The sequence below is a fragment of the Cololabis saira genome, chromosome 8 (genome assembly GCF_033807715.1).
Source record: "Cololabis saira isolate AMF1-May2022 chromosome 8, fColSai1.1, whole genome shotgun sequence".
In the NCBI taxonomy this organism is placed as follows: domain Eukaryota; kingdom Metazoa; phylum Chordata; class Actinopteri; order Beloniformes; family Belonidae; genus Cololabis; species Cololabis saira.
Window position 1 is genome coordinate 2966751 of NC_084594.1, and position 24854 is coordinate 2991604.

At 37.6% G+C, this 24854-nt stretch overlaps 1 protein-coding gene across 2 annotated transcripts; it reads left to right on the forward strand.

Annotated features, from left to right (window-relative positions):
- Positions 1 to 9818: 9818 nt before the first annotated feature.
- Positions 9819 to 20616, forward strand: LOC133448248 (bladder cancer-associated protein). 2 transcript variants are annotated; one of them, XM_061726598.1, is made up of 2 exons: positions 9819 to 9920; positions 18376 to 20616. In XM_061726598.1, exon 2 carries the CDS (start codon positions 18520 to 18522, stop codon positions 18787 to 18789), a length of 270 nt encoding a protein of 89 aa, XP_061582582.1. In that variant the 5' UTR covers positions 9819 to 9920; positions 18376 to 18519; the 3' UTR covers positions 18790 to 20616. The 2 variants fall into 2 exon arrangements, with proteins under 2 accessions (XP_061582582.1, XP_061582583.1); XM_061726599.1 differs by having other exon boundaries at positions 9860 to 9993.
- Positions 20617 to 24854: the final 4238 nt, after the last annotated feature.

The window sequence follows — 24854 nt, forward strand, 5'->3', positions numbered from 1 at the left end:
TAGAAAACTTTGTGCCTCAAGCCCCACAATACGGTTTGACGTACATGCACGAAAATCGGTACACACCTGTATCATGTTGCAACTTAAAGAAAAGTCTCTTGGCGCCATGGCCGAAACTGAACAGGAAGTCGGCCATTTTGAATTAATCGTGTAATTTTTGACGCAATTTATGCCATTTTCACGTGTCGAACTTTAACGAACTCCTCCTAGCAGGATCGTCCGTTCGACATAAAATTCGCTCAGGAGACACAAAATCGTGAGTTTTCGTGAAATGCCGTGGCCGTGGCGCCGCGTCAAACTTCAACGCTAAACAGGAAGTGATACTAGTAGCTGATTGGTCGCCATAACTTTTGAATGGTTTGACATAAAGAGTCGTGGTAGTGTCATCGGACTTAGTTTTGAGTCCTTCACCATAATTGGTGAAAATTGCATGTGCAAGGGCCCGTTCATCGCTGCTTGCAGCTTTAATTATTATTTGAAAATGTCTCCGTCTCCCAGTCCTGCTGTTGCCGTTGGTCTGAATAACTCCTCCCCCTCCGCTTACGGAAGCGGTTCTTTCCTCTAGACCAGTAAAGATGTGGTGCTACTTTGGAACCGGAGCCGGTTCTTTGTCAGTGGAAACAGAAAGTCTGGTTCCAAACTCAGAAACCAGAACCAGAACCAGAACCTGAACCTGGAACTGGTTTGGTGGAAAAGCGGTCGGGACGAGATTCCCGGGGCTTCGTTCACGTGTCCCTGCAGTCGGTCTCCCGTCACCACGGCAACACCCGGGAGAGACGGGAAACTCGTTCATTGGAGTTGAATCTAAGTTTCTTTGTTTGTGACTGAAATGTTCTGAAATATAAAACTGCTCCCGTCTGCATTTAACTACCAACATATAACGATAACGAGTTCCCACGGTGACACAGCCCATAATTTCATGTCTCAGAGAGGTAAAAGTTATATTTTTCTGCAAGTATAAAACAAAGAAGTCGGACATCGGTCGTGTTAAAGTTCCTGGAGGAGCCGAGCTGCAAATGTCTGCACATCATTTATTTATTTTAGAGAAGCAGCTTTTCTTTCCTGCTCATTTAATCTCATCATTCTCATCAGTCAGTTTCCTGCTCATCTTTTTTTTAGTTCATGTTCAGCAACAATCAGCTGGAGAAAACAATGTTTCACTACTTGAAGGTTTTATTCGTGTTTTCTGCTCTGAAAGATGAGACGCTGCTTTTCTTCCACGTGGATCCAGCGCTGGAAAGATCAAACCGGTTCTGCAATCGGCAACGCTAGTGGAAAAGGTATAAAGTTGGATCAGGGGGGTGTGCAGTATTTAGAATGACCACTAGGGGCTCCAAAAGCAGCAATAAACACAATCACAGCCTGGTTTTTATGGAAGAGTATTAGGGCCAGACAGGAGAAAAATCAAAATAATATTGTAGAGGAGGAAGATTTTTTTATTCATTATGCAGAAGTCGAAATGTCAAAGAAAATGACGAGATTAATGTCGAGATTAAGTAAAATTTTGAGAAAAAAGTCGAAATGTTGAGAATAATGTTGAAATACAATTTTGAGAAAAAAGTAAAAATGTCGAGATTAAAAACAATTTCAAGAAAAAGTCGAAATGTTGAGAAAAATGTTGAAATTTCGAGAATAATGTTGAAGTACAATTTCGAGAAAAAAGTCGAAATGTTGAGAATTATGTTGAAATGTTGAGAAAAAAGGCGAAATAATGACTTTATTCACAAAATTTCGACTTTATTCTTGAAATTTTGACTTTATTCTTGAAATTGTGACTTGAAAATTCACTTGAAATTGTACTTCAACATTCATCTCGACATTTCGACTTTTTTCTCGACATTTCGACTTTTTTCTCGAAGTGCATGATAAAAAAAAATCTTCCCCTCTCAAATATTTTTTAGGTTTTTGCCTCATTAGTTATATTTCACGTCCATCTACACGTGAGGTCACAGATGTTTGCATTATGGTGGGCGTGGCTCCGTGGACTTGACTGTGGTGGGATCCACAAGGAACCAAAATAAGAGTAAACAGAGTTTTTTCTGTCGCCCTTTAGCTGCTTAAGAGCCTTAACCGACCAATCAGGTGGGGTGGGCGTGTCCCAGTTATCTGTTAGGCTCTAAAACCATCAAAGCTGCTCTTCAGAAACAAGATGGTGACATCCAGTACTGGAGTTGTAAGAAAAAATCAGGGGGGATGGTGGATTTGATCATATGGGGACAGATAATTTGTGCTGATTACAAATAATATAATATATTACAAATAATAGCAGTGACCAAAACAGCTGCAGAAATACTGCAGGAATGACATAGCAGCAGTTAAATGCAGCCTTCTGTAAGCTTTAAATATCCACTGGGCTTACATCAAATACATCAAAACACAACAATAAAAAACACTTTTCTGAACTTATCAATATGACTCTGTCCTTCACAGGATAAGTAACATGGATCACTGCAAAAACTCACAATCTTAACAAGAATATTTGTCTTATTTCTAGTTAAAATGTCTCATTTTAGTAAAAAAATCTCATTACACTTAAAACAAGACTCATCACTGGAAAAAACAACAATTTTCACCTGTTTCAAGTAGATTTTCACTTGAAATAAGTAGAAAAATCTGCCAGTGGAACACAATTTTTTTGCTTGTAATAAGAAGATAAATCTTGTCCCACTGGCAGATTTTGCTACTTATTTCATGACTCTAAATGTTGAAATAGCAGTAAAACCACATTCATTGATGAAATGACATAAGGGATGGAAAGGGGGGATGGCAGTTTTACAGGGGGGATGATTTGTATGGAGCCAAATCAAGGCCAAAAGTTTTGCTAATTTGAAAATAAAATTTGAACCTGAAAATTCTTTTTTTTTATAGTTTCAATTTTTTTTTTCGGTATCAGATCTTTTTTTCAGTTTCAGAACTTTTTATTTCAGTTTCAAATCTTTTTTTTTTCAGTTTCAAAATTTTTTTTAGTTTCAGACTTTTGGCCCCGATGTGGGGGGCGTGGAAAAATGAAAAAAAAAATTGAAACTGGAAAAAAAAAGAAATGAAACTGAAAAAAAAAAAAAAGATCTGATACCGAAAAAAAAATTGAAACTGGAAAAAAGAATTTTCAGGTTCAAATTTTATTTTCAAATAAGCAAAACTTTTGGCCTTGATTTGGCTCCATAGATTTGGACCGTTTTTATTTCAGGAGGGATGAGGGAGGATGCCATCCCCCCTCATCCCTCCTCAACTCCAGTACCGGTGACATCACAGTTGTTTTTGTGACATCACAGTTGTTTTTGTGACATCACAGTTGTTTCTGTGACATCACAGTTGTTTCTGTGACATCACCCCCATAAACGCGTGTTTATCAGCAGTGACGGTTGATCCTGGCGTCTGTTTTCATTCGTTAAGAGTTTCAGACCCCGAACGTTCAACTGTGGCAGTAAACAAGATGTTTCCTCTCTTATTATGTTTTTATTTGTTTCTTTATTTTAAAAATCAGACAGTGTTTTTATTTATTTTTTTGTTCTTTGCCAGTGTTAAGTGTATGAAATAAAGTTTGAAGAAAATGAGCTTTTGTGAAGTTTCTTGCCTCAGAAATTAATAATTGATGTGGTCAAATTAAATAAAAAATAAAGTGAAATAAAGGACCTGCAGGTCCTCTACAGACCACTAGGGTCCAGATCCAGACCTGCAGGTCCTCTACAGACCACTAGGGTCCAGATCCAGACCTGCAGGTCCTCTACAGACCACTAGGGTCCAGATCCAGACCGGCAGGACCTTTTTTCTCTTTTTTTCCTCTTTTTTCCTTTTTTTCCTCTTTTTTTCTATTTTTTTCCTCTTTTTTCCTCTTTTTTTCCTATTTTGTCTTTTTTCTCCTCTTTTTTTCCTTCTTTTTTTCCTATTTTTTTCCTATTTTTTCTCTTTTTTTTCTTCCTTTTTTTCCTCTTTTTTCCCTCTTTTTTCCTTTTTTTCCTCTTTTTTCCCCTTTTTTCCGCTTTTTTCCTCTTTTCTTCCTCTTTTTTTCCTATTTTTTTCTATTTTTTTCCTCTTTTCCTCATTTCTACAGACCACTAGGGTCCAGATCCAGACCTGCAGGTCCTCTACAGCTGACTACTCCACTGTTTAGAAGGTCAGACCTTCAAGCCCTTTGATGGTCCTACTTTTGACAATGGTGATGTTGACCCAGATCAAAATTTCTTTTCCACATTTAACATTTCTAACCTTTGTAATTATTACGTTGAATCTCAATTCAATGAGTTATGTTCTTCTATGCTATGGAGGATTTTTTGTGCCAAAATTAAATAAAAAAATACATCATTAATTAATTAAAATGGGAATTAAATATATCATTAATTAATTAAATGTGTCATTAATTAATTAAAATTAGAATGAAATATGTCATTAATTAATTAAAATACAATTCATTTTAAGTAAAAATATATATTTATTATCTCAGCATTTAATTAATTAATGATTTTGTGTTGCGTGTGAATCATGAAATGTAAAACTGCATTTAATTAATTAATGACACATTTAATTAATGATTTTGTGTTGCTGAATCATGAAATGTAAATGTAAAACTGTCAGTTTCACTCGTCAAACTCAGTGGGCGGGGCTAACGCGAATCCAGTGGAATCTAGTGGAATCCACTGCTTTGGTCTGAAACTGGAGGTGGAAGAGGAGACTTTCTAAACATGACAGCTGTGAGTTCGGAGGATTTTCGTGAACTTTGTAGAGAGTTGGTGAGCGATATCTTCGACCTTGCAGAGTATGTGGAAGCAGGACCTGCTGACCCCGAGCATGCAGCATGTAGCACGTAAAGCAGAGGAAGTTCCTCTGCTTCCTCTGCTGGATTCGCGTTAGCCCCGCCCACTGAGTTTGACGAGTGAAACTGACAGTTTTACATTTACATTTCATGATTCAGCAACACGAAATCATTAATTAAATGTGTCATTAATTAATTAAATGCAGTTTTACATTTCATGATTCACACGTAACACAAAATCATTCATTAAATGTGTCATTAATTAATTAAATGCTGAAATAATAAATATATATTTTTACTTAAAATGAATTGTATTTTAATTAATTAATGACATATTTCATTCTAATTTTAATTAATTAATGACACATTTAATTAATTAATGATATATTTCATTCCCATTTTAATTAATTAATTATGTATTTATTTAATTTTGGCACAAAAAATCCTCCATACTATGCAAGCAAACATGTTTTCTTCTTTTCATCTTAATATAAGAAGTCTATCATGCAACTATGACAACTTTATTCATTATTTATCTTTACTTGAGCATGACTTTTCAGCTATAGCCCTAACGGAAACATGGCTGTCAGAAGACTCTAAAGAAACATTTAAACTTCCCAATTATAATTCAGTCCATTATGTAAGAGAGAATAGAATTAGAGGTGGAGTTTCTCTGTTTATTCATTCTGACTTTGATTTCAAAATAAGAGATGATCTTTCTCTGGAAACAGACATGTGTGATGTTGAGTCTGTTTTTGTTGAGCTTCCTGTCACTAGTGGAAAGAGTATTATTGTTGGAGCTGTATACCGCCCCCCAGATTCTGTCATCACAGACTTTAATGAAGGTTTGTTTTGTTTACTTGACCGTGTTAACAGTGAGAACAAATATTGTTTTATTCTAGGTGACTTTAACTTAAATCTCCTGAAACATAAGTCAGATAATCTTGTTGAGGACTACCTTAATGTTCTGTATTCTAATTATTTTTTTCCTCTTATTCATAAAGCAACACGAGTTAAAGAGACATCAGCAACTCTTATTGACAACATCCTCTCAAACTCTCTGACTGACTGTATGAAATCTGGCGTATTGTACCTTGACCTGTCAGATCATCTCGCTATCTTTCAGTTTTCCAAAATCAAAACAAACAAAGCTGGAAATACTAATGAAAAAATATCTAAAAGAATAATGAATGAGAAAAATATTTCAAAGTTTAAAAACAGGCTTGAAACCATATCCTGGGATAACCTATTTGAGGAGAATAATGTTGAATTAGCATATCAAAAATTCACAGATGTATTTAGCTCATGTTTTGAGGAATGTTTTCCTGTCACAAATCTTACAAAGAAACGTCATTCAGATTTTAATAAACCATGGTTTTCACCTGATTTGCTGAAAATGCTGCAGAAAAAGACCAAACTATATAAAAGATATGTCACAATCCCACCCCCCTCTTAACCACAGTGCATATAAATGCAGCAGAAATACATACAATTATGCAATTAGATCCGCAAAACAAAAGTATTTTAGTGATGAATTTAGAAGGTGTTCAAACGATATTAAATCCACCTGGAAAGTCATTGATAAATTGTTACAAAGAGAGAAGGCTACCAATCAATTGCCTTCTGTTTTTCAAAATGGTGAAGCATCTCTAAACAACCCATTCGATATTGCCGAAAAGTTCAATGACTTCTTTGTAAACATTGGTCAGAAATTAGCGAATAATATCCCTCCCTGTGATGGAAACCCGCTGGATTCCATAAAAGGGACTTTTCCTGTTATTTCCAGCTTTGAACTTCCCGACACCCAGGAAATAAGTGACATAATAGACCCCTTTCCGTGTTTGTAAACAAGTATGACGTAGGCAAACTGCGCGCGCATTGTTGCGGCAGAAAGACGGAGTTCATGTCAGTTTACACCAGCCGATTGATGGAAAAAGATCGTGGAAATTACGTTATTAAACTAACTTTGGCGGATGGAAAGCAACTTCCTTCCCGGAGGAAGATATCACAAAGTGGCCCGATGTCCATTCATCTGTATTTGGTTGAGAAACCTAGTGTTTACACTCAGGAGAAGCTGCGACACTGTCAGCAGCTGTCACAGCTGAAGTTTGTAAAGAATTATGACAACTGAATGTATTTTATACACTAGACATTTTAAGTTATTTTATTATTTCATATTTATTTAATTTATCTTATTATTTTTGTTAATTTACTGGTTCCCCTTTGTTTCTTAATGAGTTTCATTAAGCATTGCCTTTGAATGAAAGCCATGTCATGTGTACCTTTGTCTGTGCTGCTGAATGAAGTTGATAGTTATTTAAAAAAAAAAAAAAATTAAAAATTACATGAGCTTTATTGTCCATCCTGCATCTCACATTATCACCATTAATTTACAGAAACCTATTCCCACTAATATGATAAAAAGAAAAACATTAAAAGGCATATAATGCAAAATACTGTTTTTTAAAACTTAGTTCATTATTTTTAGGTAAATTCATTATTTTTATTTGAGGGTTTGTGGGGATTAATATATCTATAATTATACCTGAGTTTGATATACAACACATATAGTGAATATATGTATATTTGTGGAGCATATTTACAGCTGTGGAAGTTGGATGTTTGTAGCTTTAAAAAGAGAAAATAATCAATACATTTACACAATCAGTGAGAAAAAACAAATAACTCCGGTAGTTTATTAGCAAAATTTTAATAGTCAAGTAAATCATTAATGGCTGATATTCAATTCATAGTCACAGCTCCAAATCACTGATGAGAAAATAAAAAAATGTCAAGACTTGATGTTATTATTCAGAACCCTTATTTCTAGGATTTTTTCGGAACAACACTTTTACTAAGGTTTGTGAGACTAGCACACACAATAACAATATCATCATTATTCCTCTGGGAACTGCAAAAAATGTATGTTCCTCAGGATTTCGATTTGTACACCCGTACACACAACAGCTGGTGGGCATGTTGTTCTTCTATAACGTTACTGCAACTCCAAAAACGCAACTTAAGAAACAAATCTTCCCTCGCTCCATTCAAACTCATACAACTTCTACCGCTCTTCTGCCGCAACAATGCGCGCGCATCCTGTGATGACGTAGGCTGGAAAGGGGTCTATTGACCAGCTGAAGTCGTCTGCAGCAGGCCAGGACAATATTTCAGCATCTCTTGTCAAACAGGTGAAGCAATCTATTTTGAAACCTCTTCACTATATTTTTTCCCTGTCTCTAAAGACAGGAGTTGTTCCATATGACATCATCTATATAAATGATTTGTGTAACATCTCAAACGTTCTTTCCCCAATTATGTTTGCAGATGACACAACGCTGGTTCTCTCAAACTCAAACTTTAATTCTTTAATAAGTAATGTGAATGCTGGCTTAGATGTCTTTGTCACATGGTTTAAAATGAACAAGTTATCTCTGAATATAAAAAAATCTAATTTTATTATCTTTAGTGGCAAAAAATCATACAACAAGGATTTATCTAAAATTACAATTGAGTCTACAGAGATGCCCCAAGTATCATCTACAAGATTTCTAGGAATAATTACTGATGACCGTTTGTGTTGGAGAGAACAGGTTTATTGTGTGAGTAAGAAAATAAACAAATCTATTGGTTTCTAAGCAGTGTCTACTTACTCTTTATTACAGTCTAATCTATCCTCACCTTTCATATTGCAATATTGTTTGGGGCAGTACATTTACAACTACTCTCCATAAAATCTTAATTCTCCATAACCGTTTTGTAAGACTTGCATCTCGATCTGTCTGGGATGCTACTGCTGCTCCTTTATTTAAAAATCTCCAGATTCTTACTATTTATGACATCAACAGTTACCAAATATGCATTTTTCTTTACAAGATATTTTCCTCAGAAGGAAATGTTCCTGAGCACTTTAGGTATTAGGTATTAAACCCCCAGAACCCCCACAGGTGAGACGTTTATTCACGCAGGTAGCAGCTTATTACAAATGTATTTGTATGGAATATACAGGACTGTCTCAGAAAATTAGAATATTTGATAAAGTTCTTTATTTTCTGTAATGCAATTAAAAAAACTAAAATGTCATTAATTCTGGATTCATTACAAATCAACTGAAATATTGCAAGCCTTTTATTATTTTAATATTGCTGATTATGGTTTACTGTTTAAGATTAAGATTCCCAGAATATTCTAATTTTTTGAGATAGGATATTTGAGTTTTCTTAAGCTGTAAACCATGATCAGCAATATTAAAATAATAAAAGGCTTGCAATATTTCAGTTGATTTGTAATGAATCCAGAATGTATCACATTTTTGTTTTTGTAATTGCGTTACAGAAAATCACAATATTCAAATTTTCTGAGACAGTACTGTATATTTGCCATGTTTGTTTTATAATGAACCTTTGCTAAAAGAATAAATAAATAAAATAATAAATAAATAAAAGAATAAATAAATAAATAAATAAATAAATAAATAAATAAATAAAAGAAAAGTAAATAAATGAAAGAATAAATAAATAAATACATAAAAGAATAAATAAATACATAAATAAATAAATAAATAAATAAAAGAAAAATAAATAAATAAATAAATAAAAGAAAAATAAATAAAAGAAAAATAAATAAATAAATAAATAAATAAATAAATAAAAGAAAAATAAATAAATAGATAAAAGAATAAATAAAAGAATAAATAAATAAATAAAAGAAAAATATATAAATGAAAGAATAAATAAATAAATGAATAAATAAATACATAAATAAAATAATAAATAAAGCCAGTTCTCCGGCAGGCCGGGGTCCTGGTGTTTTGTTATTTAATATGTATTTATTTTACAGCTAAATAAGATAATTACTCCCAGGCAGGACTGTTTTCCAGCGGGTCCTGGTGTTTTGTTATTTAATATGTATTTATTTTACAGCTAAATAAGATAATTACTCCCAGGCAGGACTGTTTTCCAGCGGGTCCTGGTGTTTGTGTTATTTCATATGTATTTATTTTACAGGACCGTCCCTCCAGCGGGTCCTGGTGTTTTGTTCCGGCAGCAGCTCGGACACCTCTCTCTCCACCAGGGGTCCTTCAGGCTAACGGCTACAGCTACAGCTACGTAGCTGCTGGATCCGCGTCTCTGGGGGTTTTTCTGCTGATAATGAGCCGGAAACATGTCAGGTAGGTCCTGGTCCTGGTCCAGAAGCCGCTTTAACCCCCTTTAATCCCCTTCAAACCCCCAGAACCCCCACAGGTGAGACGTTTATTCACGCTGGCAGCAGCTTAGCAGCTTAGCATGTTAGCAGCACGTCTACGTGTCCTGATCCTGGATCTGGGAAAGCAAAGGAAACTGAAATGTACAAGTTTCAGTGTAACCAGCAAAAATTCGGAATGAGATTGATTTGATTTGATATAAAATGCTATAAAAGAGTCTGGATCTCTAAATTTTCAAAAAGAGACTAAAACAAAAATTGTTATTAAATGATGTCTAACTCTAAAACTATCTGTTTATGTACCAAAGCTGGTGTATTATTTTTACAAGAATATCTTTGTATCTAGGAAATCTGAGGATTCAGGGTTTTATTGTGTTTTTTTTAGGTAATAAGGTTATTATATGTATATAGAATAGAATAGAAGACTTTATTGATCTCCCAGAGGAGAAATTCAGTCGTGCAGCAACCAAACACACACACACACACACACACACACACACACACACACACACACACACACACACACACACACTTTGTACAAAAAATTTAAAATAGAAATAACCAATAAGTAGTTAAATAATAAAAAGAGCAATATAAAAAGTAGAAAAAGAGTATGTACAAGAAAGAAAAAAAATAGTAAACACCAAAAAAAAAGGATAATATTTACAAAAAAAATTACAAATATTTTCAAAAATACTTGAGGTATATGTGTAATTTATAGTAGTTTTGCAAAGAAAGCAAGTGAAACACATATAAAAATAAAAAATTAAATACTAATAAAAAAAAATTTTTTTAAATAAATAAAAATATCCGCACACAGCTAGGGAATATTTATTTATTTTATTAAGTTTGAACATTGTCCAACAAGGAATTTGACTCCGGTTATTTCACTCACTGAACCCAGATTTAAAAATAGCAAACAGTAAATAAACAAATGTGTCTCTTATTAACGAATATACAATTAAATAAGTGAAGGTTCAGCAGAATGAGATAGATATGATTATTGAGAGGTGCAGTTACAGCAGATCAGAATCATCTTTATTCTCCAGGTTCAGAATCTTCTTTATTGGTTCGAACAGATAACCAAAAGATTGTCCAACAGAATATGTTATTATAATTACTGTTATTATTGTTATTATTATTGCACGGTGATCGGTTCCTTTGTTCCTCCATATGATTGCGGTGTCCTGGGTGTGAGGGGTCTGGACCAGGTCCAGGATAGATGGTAGTTAGTCCCAGTTCTCCTCTGCAGACCTGATTGTCCTGCAGTCTGTTCAGTCCAGTTTGGTGGGTCTGAACCAGACAGAGATGGAGGAGCAGAGAACAGACTGGATGATGGAGAGTAGAAGGTTCAGCAGCTGCTGTGGAGGTTAAACCTCCTGATTTCACGCAGGACGTTTAACCTCTGCTGAGCTTCTTCCTGACAGAGTTGATGTTGATGATCTTTTTATTAAATATAATATCTTAAAATTCCATGATATAGTAGAGCAGAAAACTGTTTTATTTGCCTTTAAAGCCCAGCAGAAACTGCTTCCAAACTGCATTCAGGACCTGTTCCAGATAAAAGAAACCGCTCTGACCTGAGGGGGAAACTCATGTTTGAGACGACGACAGTAAGAACTAATATTAAAAAGAAATGTACATCAGTTAAGGCTAGAGAAATTTGGAATAGTTGTAATAACAACCTAAAAATGTGTCGCTCTATCGTCAAGTTTAAGAAATTGTTTAAAGAAAATATTGTAAATAAATATAAAACACTATAATTATAAAGTATACTATCAAAAACAACCTAGAATGTGAAACTTCAATTTTATATTTTGTCTTACTTATTTTTTTTTCTTCTTTATGTATTGTTTGTTTTCACTGAGTAAAAGCTAATGTCTCATATTTTTTGCTGATCAAAAGAAAAAAGGGAAGGCACTATAAGCTACGGCTTCAGCCTACACCTTTTCGGCAAAAGAAATGTTGATTTTTTTTTTTTTTTTCTTCCTTTTCATCTTGTTCTGTACAAGCCGAAATAAAGATTAATTTAATTCAATTCAATTCAATGTGGTTGGTCCACTTCAGGTTCAGGTCCACCCCAGGTCCCAGGAGATAAGATAAGATGGGGAAACTCACATATTAGCAGCAGTACACTTAACACACACATGCAGGGAAGGGGGGCGGGTAAAAAAAAAAAAAAATATTTACAGGATATAGACGGTATATACATTGCGATGGAAATAAAAAGTAGTGCGAAGGGAAAGAAAAACAGTGCAAAAAAGCAGGTAGAATGAGTGTCAGAGTTATTATCGTTCACGAAAACGAACGAACTAACGAAAACTAAAATTGAAAAAACAATTTTGTTAACTGAACTAAATAAAAACGAAAATTAAAAGACAAAAACGATAACTAACTGAAACTATATTGCGTGTTTAGAAAACTAACTAAAACGAACTGAAATTATAGATATAATTTCCTCCGTTTTCGTCCCTGTCAATATAAGCCTCTTGGTATGATCAATTTATTCCGCTGTGGCCGTTTATCTCCAACTGGCAGCTACTGCACCTTAACGCCTCACGGTGCGTGACGTCAAAACTAAAACTAAAACTAAAACTAATAAAAACTAAACTAAAACTAAGCATTTTTGAAAATATAAAAACTAATAAAAACTAGCAAACCCACACTAAAATCGAATTAAAACTAACTGAATTGAAGGAGAAAAAGTCAAAACGAAATAAAACTAAACTAAAATGAAAAATTCAAAACTATTATAACCCTGATGAGTGTGAGGTAGACAGATATTGCATAGATATTGCATAGATATTGCATATCTAGTTATTTATTGTCCGTTAGCTACGGTGATCAGCCTGGTTGTAAAGTCTGATGGCAGCAGGGAGGAAGGACCTGCGATGCCTCTCAGTGACGCATCACGGCTGATGAAGCCGGTCACTGATGGATCTCCAGGGTTCTGACAGTCTCATGAAGGGGGTGGGAGACATTGTCCATGATGGAGGACAGCTTAGCCACCATCCTCCTCTCCCCCATGGTGGATCCCAGGAACCTGAAGGAGTCTGTGGTGGAGACGGAGCTGTTGAGGATGGTGGGGGGGGGTTCCTAAAGTCCACTGTCATCTCCACAGTCTTGAGCGGGTTCAGGTCCAGGTGATTCTGACTGCACCAGTGGACCAGCTGTTCCACCTCCCGTCTGTACGCGGACTCGTCCCCCTCCCGGATCACGCCGATGACGGTGGTGTCGTCCACGTACAGTCGTTGGTGTAGAGCAGGGGTGTCCAAAGTGGGTCCTTGTTTTGGGAGAAATCTCAATTAGGTTCTAGGAGTGGTCGGCTGTACCAAAATGAATCAGACACACACTCGCTTTTGCTATAAGATTAGGGCTGGGCGATTTTGGACAAAAATAAAATCCCGATTTTTTTTCTCTGAAAACCCGATTTTCGATTTGATTTCGATTTTTTTGGTAAAACTACAAAAAACAATGGAATAAATTGTTTCAAATATTTTATCTTTATTTTTAAAGAAAAATAGCAAAAAATGTCCCTATTGGGAATTAAGTGAAAGATACTGTAAGAGTTTAGTAAAGTGACAACATTTACAATTTTCTTGACCAAACAAAGATGACTAGACGAGCTCTGTCTGTAATGCAGCCAGCTGCAAAAAAGGAAAATCGATTTTCCGATTTTCCTTTTTTTAACATCGATTGTGATTAATAAATCCGATTTAGATTTAAAATCGATTAATCGCACAGCCCTATATAAGATATGAATACATTTATTAGCAAAAAGCAAGCATTTACATAGAAGACATCCACAAAACCAGCAGTTTGCTAGGATAACTCTGCGTCAAGCTATCCCCCGCAAAACAGCAGCAATCATCACAGTTGCAATCATCACACACAGGTACAAGGGTTAAAAAGGCCTTCTTACCTCGACACAGACTGGAGAGCCCGGACAGTCCGGTTTTGAATAAGCCAAGGAAAAAACCCTGCGCCGGGCGTTTTGCAAGAACCCACGGCCTACTCTGACTAGACTTCCGGGCTCCCTGTCTTTTATACATTTCCCTCAGCACCTTGCGGAGGGGGGGGAAAGACCTATTCGCCCCCCCGTCCGCAAGCTCTCAAAACAAGTTTCGGCTCCCACGGGACCCAAAATCCCGTGCGAACCAGGCCCTTTCTCACAGAAAAACAGGCATTTGCTATGATAAACAGCAGGTGCGCGGCTGACTAAAACTAAAGCTGTGTTTTGGGAACCCAGGGCATCTTCAGGACACAAAATTTATTTTTTCTCACTTCAGTCCTCGAGGGCCGGTGTCCTGCATGTTTTAGATGTGTCCCTTTTTTATCAAGCCGTGATACAAGGAGCTGTGTTGATGCAGGGAAACAACTAAAACATGTAGGACTGTGGCCCTCGAGGACCCACTTTGGAAACCCCTGGTGTAGAGGGAGAAGAGCAGTGGTGAGAGGACGCAGCCCTGGGGGGCTCCGGGGCTGGTGGTCCTGGTGCTGGATGTGATGATGTTTTCTCCCCCAGCCTCACCTGCTCCTCCTGTCTCTCAGGAAGGCTGAGTTGTGAGTTCCTCAGACCAGGAAGCAGCTGAACCGGTGACTCAGTGTTTACTCTGGAACATCATAACCAGGTCATTAACGAGGTCCAGATCCTGATTAGTCCCAGCGGCGGCGCTGCGGCGTCAGCTGCTGCTTTTATCAACAACGTTACTGCTGTCTGATGGTCCTGGGGTTTTTACGAGCGAAGGCAGCTGGACTTGGGATTTCTGCGTCGGTCAGCTCTCAGATCAAGTTACAGTCGAGTCGCTACTATTTGTGATGCAGTTATGTTTAGTTGTATAAATAGAGGGACTTTTGGGAGGACGGGCCGGTTATGAGAGGCTCATTATGAGAAGAAAACTCTTTTTCTTTTAGGGTGAAATCTTAGGATTTGTGTCATTTATAGAAACCGTTTTTTTATTTTAATTTATATTAGAGGGGGAAAAAAAATATATATATATATTAGTACAGACCATAAGTTTGGACACACTTCCCCATTTATTTGAATGAGAAGGTGTGTCCAAACGTTTGGTCTGTGCTGTATATATTTATATATATTCAACTATATCTCTCTCTCTTTTATTTTATTTATTTATATATATATATATATATATATATATATATATATATATATGCCATGTTCATTGTTTGAGAGTTTGACACCACGTGCGGGAATTAAATGACGTGACCACCGGGATTAAAGTTCACCAGGCGAAAATGTAATGGGAAAAAAAAATCTTTAGACGTATGAATCGATTTTTAAGAATTAATAATACCCCCTTTTCCACCAAACCGGTTCCAGTGCTGGTTCTGGTCCACAACTCATTCAACTTGGGAACCTACGGAAGAGAATCAGGGCCAGGCAGGAGAAAAATAAAAATAATATTTTAGAGGAGGAAGATTTTTCTTTCATTATGCACTTCGAGAAAAAAGTCAAAATGTCGAGAAAAAATTCGAAATGTTGAGAACTAGGCTTGGGCGGTATCCAAATTTTGATACCGTCAAACTTCCTCCACATTTTACCCCGGTATACGGTATTACCGTAACTAATTAAAAATGATTCAAACTGTTGGCTTGAGCCTTCACCGTTCAGAAACTGAATACCAAACACTATCACTGAACAATAACAACATGACATGCTTAATATTAACAACTTTTATTAACAACAAATGCAGCTGATAAAAAAAGTGCAAATACAACAGTCACGCGCAAATCAATTTGAGCGAGCCCGCGCTGTTATTTCAGCGCCGGCTCGCTCCTCTGCGGTGCCGACTTGACCAGCGGGTCGTTTTTGCAGGAGAGACATAGTTTTTCGTGGGGGTTGGGGTTGTGATTCTGTCTCTAGGATTCTGATTCCACTGCTGCTGGTGCTTCACGATCTCAGCCTGTAATTCAGCCTTGATTTCAGCCAGGGCGTTATCATCAGTCTCATATCCTCCGCGGTAACGAGGGTCGAGGAAAGTGCACTTTTGCATTAATTTGCGCACTGAATCAGATTCATACTTGGCCTTAGTGCTGGGCGGTATGACCAAAAATGTATATCATGGTATTTTTCAAAATTATATCGGTTTCACGGTATATCACGGTATTTTTTTTTTCATGCACAACTGGGTGTTAACCACATTTTCTAATGATTTGGAAAGGAATTGCTGCAGTAAATTGGCTTAGAATGGCCTATTTTACTGTCATGAGGAGGAAATATTGTAGAAAAACATTAATGTCCACACTAGTATAAATACAGGTTTGCATGGCCTCACGTCTGCCTGCGCTAGGACCCCGCGGACGCATGGTGTGTCGTCGGGCTGTGTTTTCCTTCATGCTTCCCTGCAGCGTCACATGCAAACACAAACACACGTACCTGCAGAAACATTTATTTACATCATGTTGTCTGTCGCCCGCGATATTTTTTCTTTTTTTGGCCGGCGCCATAGTTGGCTGGCTACAAACTCTATACATCCCATAATGTATAATAATATGCCCGCGCTCTCAGCAGCAGTACTCGCATCGTTAAGGCTGATTTATGGTTCCGCATTACACCAACGCAGATCCTATGGCGTAGGGCAGTGATTCTTAACCATAGGGCCGCGGCCCACACTTGGGCCGCGAGCGCCATCTAGTGGGCCGTGAAAGAATTCAGTTTTGTACGTGTGGGCCGCGAGGGCCGCGGGACTGCAAAGCAACTCCCGACCAAATGAGGAGAAGACCCTCAGCTAGCTGTACGTGTAATAGTAAGAGAAATGGTGTGTATTTATAGAGAAAATCCTTCATTTTGCACAGAGTAGGTTTAGATCCGCCAGGATCAGGGATCGATTACTTGGGTCTGCGCCCAGAGAGAGCGAGCGCGGCATGATCATTTATCCCGGCGCGTCCATCCATGGTCCCCGCGGCCGGGGAGGTCGGTGCCGCTCGGGCTCACCAATGAGCACCTTCACATGTGCATGAGATTCTGACACCATCCAGACCAGATTTAAGTTCTGGCAGGAGAAATTAGAGCTCAGTTCTCTCACTGAACGACAGAAAGTGGGGACATAAGATTAAGGGGAAGAAATAAAAACTGCAAAACTTTTCAATTGTTAAGATGTGTTTATATTAATTTATTATAAAAATGTGTTGAGACAATTAACAAAGAAAAGGGGAAATTCAAACTGCTGGTAAAGAAATAAAATAAGATAGCATTTGGAAAATAAAATAAAATCTATTTTATTTTTAAGAGAAAAAAATATGTGTAATTGAAGTTACACATGTTAATGGGCAAATATGTACTTTTTTAAGATGAATATTTGCATATTTCAGATGCAGATGTTGATACAACTATGAGGCTACTTGAATGTATGTATGTGTGTATATATATATATATATATATATATTATGATGTTCTGGACCTTCGCTTGAGTAAATTTTCTCTAAATGGACCTCTTAAAGTTGAATACCCCTGCTATACAGTGTTAATATTTAACGGGCCCCGGGCCACTCTGTACTGAAAAAATTGGGCCCCAAGGTCAGAAAGGTTAAGAACCCCTGGCGTAGGGTACGCGGCCAGCGGCCGTACGGTGCACGTCACGCGTACCCTACGGCGTAGGCTCTACGTCGATTTAACGCTGAACCATAATTCAGGCTTTACTAGGCAACGAAGCAGGTTGACTCCCGTTGCAGAACAGCGCTGCAGAGGCACTCCTAAACGTAAATGATCATTGATTTATTTATTTTTTAGGCCTGGTGGGGGGTCTCGTTGGCCTGGAGGCCCCGCCAGGCCCATACAGTGGTAGGGGCAACACTGTCCAGTGGCGCTACGTTCCGCTGCGCGGCGCGGCAGAACGTAGCGCCGCGCGGCGTTCCCAACATTGTGTGCGCTACTGTACACTCACCGGTATTACGGTATATGAAAAATTCATATCATAAGAAAAATAAACACCGGTATTCGGTATGGACCGGTTTACCACCCAGCACTACTTGGCCTCCAGCTTTTTTAGAATTTGAGTTTTTTATTGACTTTGTTAGTTCAAGGTCGTTTTCCTGCCATCTTTCTCCCCCTCTCTGTCCCAGTGCATCTCTCTGATGACATCACATTCATAAACTTTATGGAAAGTCTCAAAATGTAGGCTAAAACATATTCAACTATTTAAGTAAAACTGAAAATTCAACCACACATAAGTGCTACTGGACATAGAATCAATTTTAGGCATTAAATGACTTTTATTTGATATGTAATTGTTATCTCTTATATAAGTCCATTGCATTTTTTCATGACTGTATTGAAAATGATACCGCTGCTATTTTTAGACACCGACAGTATACGGTATTACCGTAATACCGCGCAAGCCTATTGAGAACATGAGAACCGATCTAATCAACATTCTCTTCTCTCTCTTCTCTCTGGTCTCCAGGCATGACCTGACGACGGCGACGTCTGGCTGCTTCCATCTCTTCCGGCTCCATCCCAGCTCTGTCGGCTGATCCACACGTGACTGAGACCGAAGCTCGTCCCTCGTCCCCCGAGCCGCTACGCCAGCGCCAGCGCCAGCGCCACCATGTACTGCCTGCAGTGGCTGCTGCCGGTGCTGCTCATCCCCAAGCCGCTGAACCCGGCGCTGTGGTTCAACCACTCCATGTTCATGGGCTTCTACCTGCTCAGCTTCCTGCTGGAGCGGAAGCCCTGCACCATCTGTGCCTTGGTGTTCCTGGCCGCGCTCTTCCTCGTCTGCTACAGCTGCTGGGGAAACTGCTTCCTGTACCACTGCCAGGACGCCGGCGCGCTGCTGCCGGCCGCCGCGCACGACCCGGCCATCGTCGGCACCTAGGGGTGCCCGGGGAGGAGGAAGAGGAGGAGGAGGAAGAGGAGGAGGAGGAGGAGATACACTGGAGAAGGAGGGGAGGGGGGAACTGCCATGCTGTTAAAGGGGCGGGGCTTAACTGTGCTGAAGTGATGCTGGAGGGGATTCCCACCCCAAAGGGCAGGGGCTGAACTGATCACGAGCAGCACACGACTCTGGACAATCAGTCGCTGTGCTGTCAATAAATAAATACCCTCCCCCCCCTACTCCCCTAGTGGCCACGCCCCCTAGTGGCCACGCCCCCTCCGCTGCAGAGACACGCCCCTAGTGACCACGCCCCCTCCGCTGCAGAGACACGCCCCCTGTAGTGGCCACGCCCCCTCCGCTGCAGAGACACGCCCCCTAGTGGCCACGCCCCCCAGTGGTCGTGATGATGATGCTGGTGACATCATGATGATGCTCCCTGTAGCACAACTATAATGTCATAATTTCCTGAAAATGTAATCAAATTTGCACTTAACTCAATCGAAAATGTAATAAAATACCCAGACTGATATTGTAATAACATTTCTACCAATAATGTAATACCTTATTACATTATTGGGAATTTATTACATGTTACTCAAAGTCTGTAATTTAACCCAATCATCATTCTGGTGTTTCAAATCCAGCGTATAAAACATTCTTAGATACTTAAAACACAAAAACTCTGGACTGAAAATGAACACCAATAATGTAATACCTTATTACATTATTGGGAATTTATTACATTTTCAGGTGGGTCTTTTTTTTTCTCTGAATTCTGAGTTCTGAATTTTGTGTTTTAAGTATCTAAGAATGTTACGTACGCTGGATTTGAAACACCAGAATGACTATTGGGTTAAATTACAGACTTTGAGTAGCATGTAATAAATTCCCAATACCGTAATAAGGTATTACATTATTGGGAATAATGTTATTCCAATATCTGTCAGGATATTTTATTACATTATTGGTGAAGTTATTACATTATTGGGTTTTATTACATTTTCGATTGAGTTAAGTGTAAATTTCATTACGTTTTCAGGAGGTTATGACATTCTAGGAGCTACACTCGTCAGGCCTGTCGACCTGGACAGTTGGATTTTTCTGTTTTCCCGGTTCTCGGTTCTCGGTTCGTTTCTCTAGTGCATGGTGTGACCCCGACCCCCGACCCATCACACCCAAGTTCAGTTCACTCGCAGGTTTTAATCTCAACAAAATGCTGAAGAGCCCCGACGTGCTGGTGTGTGTGTGTGTGTGTGTGTGTGTGTGTGTGTGTGTGTGTGTGTGTGTGTGTGTGCGCAGGTGAATGTGTGTGTGTGTGTGTGTGTGTGCAGGTGAATGTGTGTGTGTGTGCTGCGGGCGATAGGCGTGTAATCTTTTCTTTTTTCACGACGTTCTGATCCGGTGCGAGCGTCTCATCTCCCGCTGGTGTCGACGTTCAGCTCTCGGACGGACGAGGATGTGTGTGTAGTTTGTACCTGTGTGTGTGTGTGTGTGTGTGTGTGTGTGTGTGTGTGTGTGTGTGTGTGTGTGCGCAGGTGAATGTGTGTGTGTGTGTGTGTGTGCAGGTGAATGTGTGTGCTGCGGGCGATAGGCGTGTAATCTTTTCTTTTTTCACGACGTTCTGATCCGGTGCGAGCGTCTCATCTCCCGCTGGTGTCGACGTTCAGCTCTCGGACGGACGAGGATGTGTGTGTAGTTTGTACCTGTGTGTGTGTGTGTGTGTGTGTGTGTGTGTGTGGCTCCGGTCACAGAGCTGATACTCGCTCACTGTGACGCGACTGCTTTGGTTTTAATTTAAATAAAGTTTTTTCCTCTCTACATGTTTAACCAGCGTTCAGTTTTTTTTTTTTTGTTTTTAAAGATTTTTTGGGCTCTAGTGGCTGTTTATTGAAGTGTCAGACAGGAAGGAGGTAGAGAGAGAGAATGGTTGACGTGCAGCAAAGGTGCAGGCCGGGATTCAAACCTGCGACCTGCAGACTGTAACCTCAGTATATGAACCGCTGCTTTACCCACTACACCACCAAGCCGCTCACCAGCGTTCAGTTTTTCTCTTAAAATTCATCTCAAACTTTTAATTTATTCTGCAGATGAATACCATATTTTCTGGACTATAAGCTGCACCTGCATATAAGCCGCATCCGCTCTATTTAAAAAAAAAAAAAAAAAAGATATTTCAGCCGCAGATATTTATGTTGTTAGATTAGATATTTACTACATGTCCAGAAGGATTCTGAACTGTAAATGATGTACATGTTTGTACCTAAATAGATCTTTCCTAACAGTGTCTTTTAACACGGCAGCAACTTTGCTGATTAAAACGGGACAGAATCAAGAGAAAATAACCGCTATTTATTTATCTATTTATCTGTTTGAAATCTGCTTCTACTTCTATCTGCTAAAGAAGAAGTGGCGTATTCTTCTTTGCATTTATTTTGTCTTAGTTTTGATTCTAATTCCAGTTAGAGCGCCCCGAGCATTTATCGAAATGTCGAGGAAAAAAAGTCAAAATTTCTAGAAAAAAAGTCAAAATTTCTAGAAAAAAGTCGAAATGTAGAGAAAAAAAAATTCAACATTTTGAGAAAAAAGTCGAAATTTTGTGAAAAAAGTCGAAAATGTCGAGAAAAAAAGTCAAAATATTGTGAAAAAAGTAGAAATGTTGAAAAAAAGTCGAAATGTTGAGAAAAAAAGTCGATATGTCGAGAAAAAAGTTGAAATTTTGAAAAAAAAGTAAAAATGTCGAAAGTTATCTGTTTATCTGTTTGAAATCTGCTTCTACCTACTTCTATCTGCTAAAGAAGAAGTAGCGTATTCTTCTTTGCATTTATTTTGTCTTAGTTTTGATTCTAATTCCGGTTAGAGCGCCCGAGTGTTGGAAGAAAAATCCACAGAAAAGAACCTTTGTATAAGCTGCACGGTTGAAAACTATGAAAAAAGTAGCAGTTTATAGTCCAGAAAATACGGTAAATGTCCCAAAGCTGGTAGATGATCGTTTTAGAGCATTTTATGTCATTTACAAAAATTATTGGCCCTCTTTTTATTAGTTTTTGTGTAAAAACCTATAAAATAATCAGATAGATGTGGCTCTTGTTATCAGACTAATACAGACATGGATTACCAAAAAATGAAATTACAACATAATTATGCTGTTTATCACTAATAGTTATTGATATTTTGGTTTTATCTGTATTATAAATATGTCAGATAAACCTTTTGTTTCTTAAACTTTTTTATTAAAACTTTTTTTTGTTTTTTTTTTTAACTTGAAGAAACTAAATTTTTATTTATGAGTGGATATCATAAAACAAAAAAGTTTTAAACCTGCTTTTGTGTAAAAACAGCAAAAATCAAGTGATTTTAGTGTTTCTGACCGTCACAACAGACATACTTTTTAAAGGTGAAATAATTTAACAAGAATGAGGCCAAAGAAAGAAAAACAAAGTGTCTCGTGGTTCTGATCCAGTTTTCCTTTAAGTTTCTTCTCATCTTTGTGTGATGACCTGGGCGGCCAGCAGGGGGCAGCAAACACCGATGGAACTGATTAGAATTTCACTTTAATTTAAAAAAACAACCGAAACAAACACACACAGACACTTCCATCCGTCACGATACCAAAGCAGCAACACAGAAAACCTGCAAAATCCACATAAATAATGACTTTAGTGACTATTAGAGACTTTTAATGAGCAACACAAGTCTCCGTCATCGACCAGGCCGCTCTATGGCGCCCTCTGGCGGCGCCGCGGCGGAACTGCAGCCGAAGGCTGTTTATATGCGGTTCAGACTTTAAAGTGGTTATAAAGTGATATGTTTAAAAAGGTATTTATTTAATAAAATTTTAAATGTGGGGTAAGGCAGGTTTTTGAGGATTTTGACGCATCGAGTTTCAGAAGTTTAACTTTAATTAGATTTTTAAATATTCCTGATCTGTAAGGCACTTTGAGCTTTATTCATTTATTTGCACTTTTATTTATTTATTTATTTTTTTTCACTTAGTTATTTTTTTGTATTTTTTTTGTTTATTTTTTTCACTTTGAGTTTTATATATTTTCACTTTGAGTTATTTTTTTTTTATGTTTTTATTCGCTTTGAGCTTTATTTATTCTTTTCACTTTGAGCTTTATTTATTTTTTTCACTTTGAGTTTTATTTATTTATTTATTCTTTATTAATTCTTTTCACTTTGAGCTTTATTTATTTATTTTTTTCACTTTGAGCTTTATTTATTTATTCTTTATTAATTTTCACTTTGAGCTTTATTTTTTTTTCACTTTGAGTTTTATTTATTCATTTTTTTCACTTTCAGTTTCATTTTCTTTATTTATTTTTTTCACTTTGAGCTTTATGACCCAAATATTTACTAATTTAAGAGTGAAAACCATAAACTCTACACACTTTGTGGGAATGTTCCCTCTTTCCGCTGTTTTCCAGCTAAAAGATGACGTTATTAAACTTTCTTACACCCTTGACGTGACATTTACGTCTTATTGTGCACATTAACTCACAGATATGAAACAGTGCGTGAGGTGAAAATATATATTTATCCTTCATTTTACATGAAAACCAAGTAATGCCTGTAGGAAGAAGGTCAAACAGTCAGATTTGCACACGAACAAACAGATAAATGCAGAAGAAAACGTCTTTGAACCAGATCCAGGATAATAAAGTTCCTCAGGTTGAACCCGGAGACCTCGGGCCTGCAGATCCGTCCGGAGAGACGTCGCCTTCATCAGATCCAGGAGCAGCTCCGGTTCACGGCTCGGGGACTTTATCCTGGTTTAGAGTCGGTTCCACATCCAGAGCTCTGCGTGATTCCAGGTCTCATCACCGAGTTATAGAAACGTGATTTCCTCCTCCAGGTTCTTGTAAACCTCCTCCTCCATCTCGGCGTACAGCTGGTCCATCTTCTGGAAAGCCCCGTATCCTTTTTTACCTGCAAAGAAGAGTTATAAAAAAGTTAAATAATCCCTGAAATAAATAAATAAGATATTTTAAATGAAAGAGAAAACCTACGGAAGAGCATTGGGGCCTGGCAGGAGAAAAATAAAAAATAATATTTTAGAGGAGGAAGAAAAAGTCGAAATGTCGAGATTAATGTTGAAGTAAAATTTCAAGGATAAAGTCGAAATATCGAGAAAATAGTCGAATTGTCGAGAAAAAATTTGAAATGTCCAGAAAAAAATCGAAATGTTGAACAATTTCCAGTACAATTTCAAGAATAAAGTCAAAATTTTGTGAATAAAGTTGAAATGTTGAGAAAAAAGGTGAAATTTTGACTTTATTCTCGACATTTCGACTTTTTTCTCAAAGTGCACAATAAAAAAAAATCTTCCCCTCTCAATTATTTTTTCTCCTGCATGGCCCTGATTCTCTTCCGTAGAAAACCAAGTGGTTCTTAATACATTAAAGATCTTAAATTCGTAGCTATATCTTCTTTGGTTCCTTTAAAAACAACAACCGCTTATTTCCTTCATCACTTTTGGACTCAACATTCTCAGTTTGGTACGACAAGGTACGGAAGAGAATCAGGGCCATGCAGGAGAAAACATATTTGAGAGAGGAAGATTTTTTTTTTATTGTACAATTTCGAGAAAAAAGTCGAAATGTCGAGAATAATGTTGAAATAAAATTTCAAGAATAAAGTCAAATTTCGTGAATAAATAATAATAAATACATTTTTTCTCAACGTTTCAACTTTATTCACAAAATTTTGACTTTTTTCTCGACATTTCAAGTTTTCTTCTTGATATTTTGACTTTTTTCTCGAAAATGTACTTCAACATTAATCTCGACATTCCGACTTTTTTCTCAACATTTCGACTTTTTTCTCGAAGTGCATAATTAACATTTTCCTCCTATATATATTATTTTTATTTTTCTCCTGCCTGGCCCTAATACTCCTCCTTGGAGTCTTTGATAGTTTTGCCAACTTGTCATCTAATTACGGCTCCCTGTTACTCATTTGTTTTGCTATTTTCAAATCTGTGATTTTGCTTCTAAGACTTTCCCTAATTTTCCCTCAGTACCTCCAGAGCAACTTTGGGAAAGCTTACTTTCACGTACTCCACA

Bases quoted from the DNA above. Each gene is read 5' to 3' on its own strand.
- LOC133448248 (XM_061726598.1), top strand. From the start codon at position 18,520: ATGTACTGCCTGCAGTGGCTGCTGCCGGTGCTGCTCATCCCCAAGCCG.